The 1,101-nt window shown below is 49.6% G+C and overlaps 1 protein-coding gene across 1 annotated transcript in view; it reads right to left on the reverse strand.

Annotated features, from left to right (window-relative positions):
• Positions 1–246: 246 nt before the first annotated feature.
• Positions 247–1,101, reverse strand: part of LOC119587538 (keratin, type I cytoskeletal 9-like) — a 1,113-nt gene continuing 258 nt past the window's right edge. The window contains exon 2 of the mRNA XM_037936261.1: positions 247–1,101. This exon is cut by the window's right edge and continues 99 nt beyond it. Within this exon, the coding sequence (XP_037792189.1) occupies positions 247–1,101 (855 nt within the window).

Genomic DNA, 1,101 nt, shown 5'->3' on the forward strand with positions numbered 1-1,101 from the left:
CACATCTCGCTCTTTGTTACAGCAATATTTAGCGTACGTTTCAGTAATATAGATTAATGAGGCGAATCATTAATCCATATTATAAACGTGGAAATATAGGACCATACTTAATATTTGTATCCATAAGGGAAAAAAATATCGATATTTTTTGTTTTTTTTATTTTAACTTGTATATAGTTATATCATACAACAAAATAGTCATTAACAAATTTTATACATTAAAATAACTTCAAGCATCAAATACATTTAAGGAGCAGAATATGCATTCGACGGTGCTGGAGGACTGTAGCCTCCACCAAGGCCGTTTCCACCGGAACCACCGCCAAATCCTCCGCCGGAACCACCGCCAAATCCTCCACCGGAACCACCGCCAAATCCTCCACCGGAACCACCGCCAAATCCGCTGCCGGAACCACTACCAAATCCACCGCCAAATCCGCCGCCGGAACCACCGCCAAATCCGCCACCTGAACCACCGCCAAATCCGCCACCGGAACCACCGCCAAATCCGCCACCGGATCCACCGCCTGCTCCTCCGCCTCCGCCAATGACTTGTCCTCCGCCGTTGGCTGCCGCTTGGAGAGCAGTCTGGAGATCAACTCCAATGGGCAGCTGAGGGTTATCTCCTTCAGCATAGTTGACGAAGTAAACCTCAGGGTTGGACGGTGGAGGAGCTGTCACTTCGATCACTTGCTGTCCTCCTCCTCCATCGTCCTTGTTCAGGACGTACACCACGCTCTGTTGCCTTGGTGGAGGAACGATGATTGGCTCAGGCGCTGCTCCCTTCTCAGGAACGCGGACGAATAGGATATTGTGGTCGATTCTTGGTGGAGGAATATTTGGTGGTGGACCACTTTCTTCCTGTTGTTCCGGAGCGTCATAAACAAATACGTTGCGTGAGATTATGGGAACGACACAGGAGCCGTCAACATGAAGAATCTCTCCTGCACTGCATCCTCCTCCTCCATATCCAGATCCTCCACTATTACTTCCACCTCCAGAAAATCCTCCACCACCGGAGAATCCTCCACCACCGGAAAATCCTCCACCAAAGAATCCTCCGCCTCCTCCGGAGAACCCTCCACCTCCACCACTGGAGAA

The sequence above is a fragment of the Penaeus monodon genome, chromosome 22 (genome assembly GCF_015228065.2).
Source record: "Penaeus monodon isolate SGIC_2016 chromosome 22, NSTDA_Pmon_1, whole genome shotgun sequence".
In the NCBI taxonomy this organism is placed as follows: domain Eukaryota; kingdom Metazoa; phylum Arthropoda; class Malacostraca; order Decapoda; family Penaeidae; genus Penaeus; species Penaeus monodon.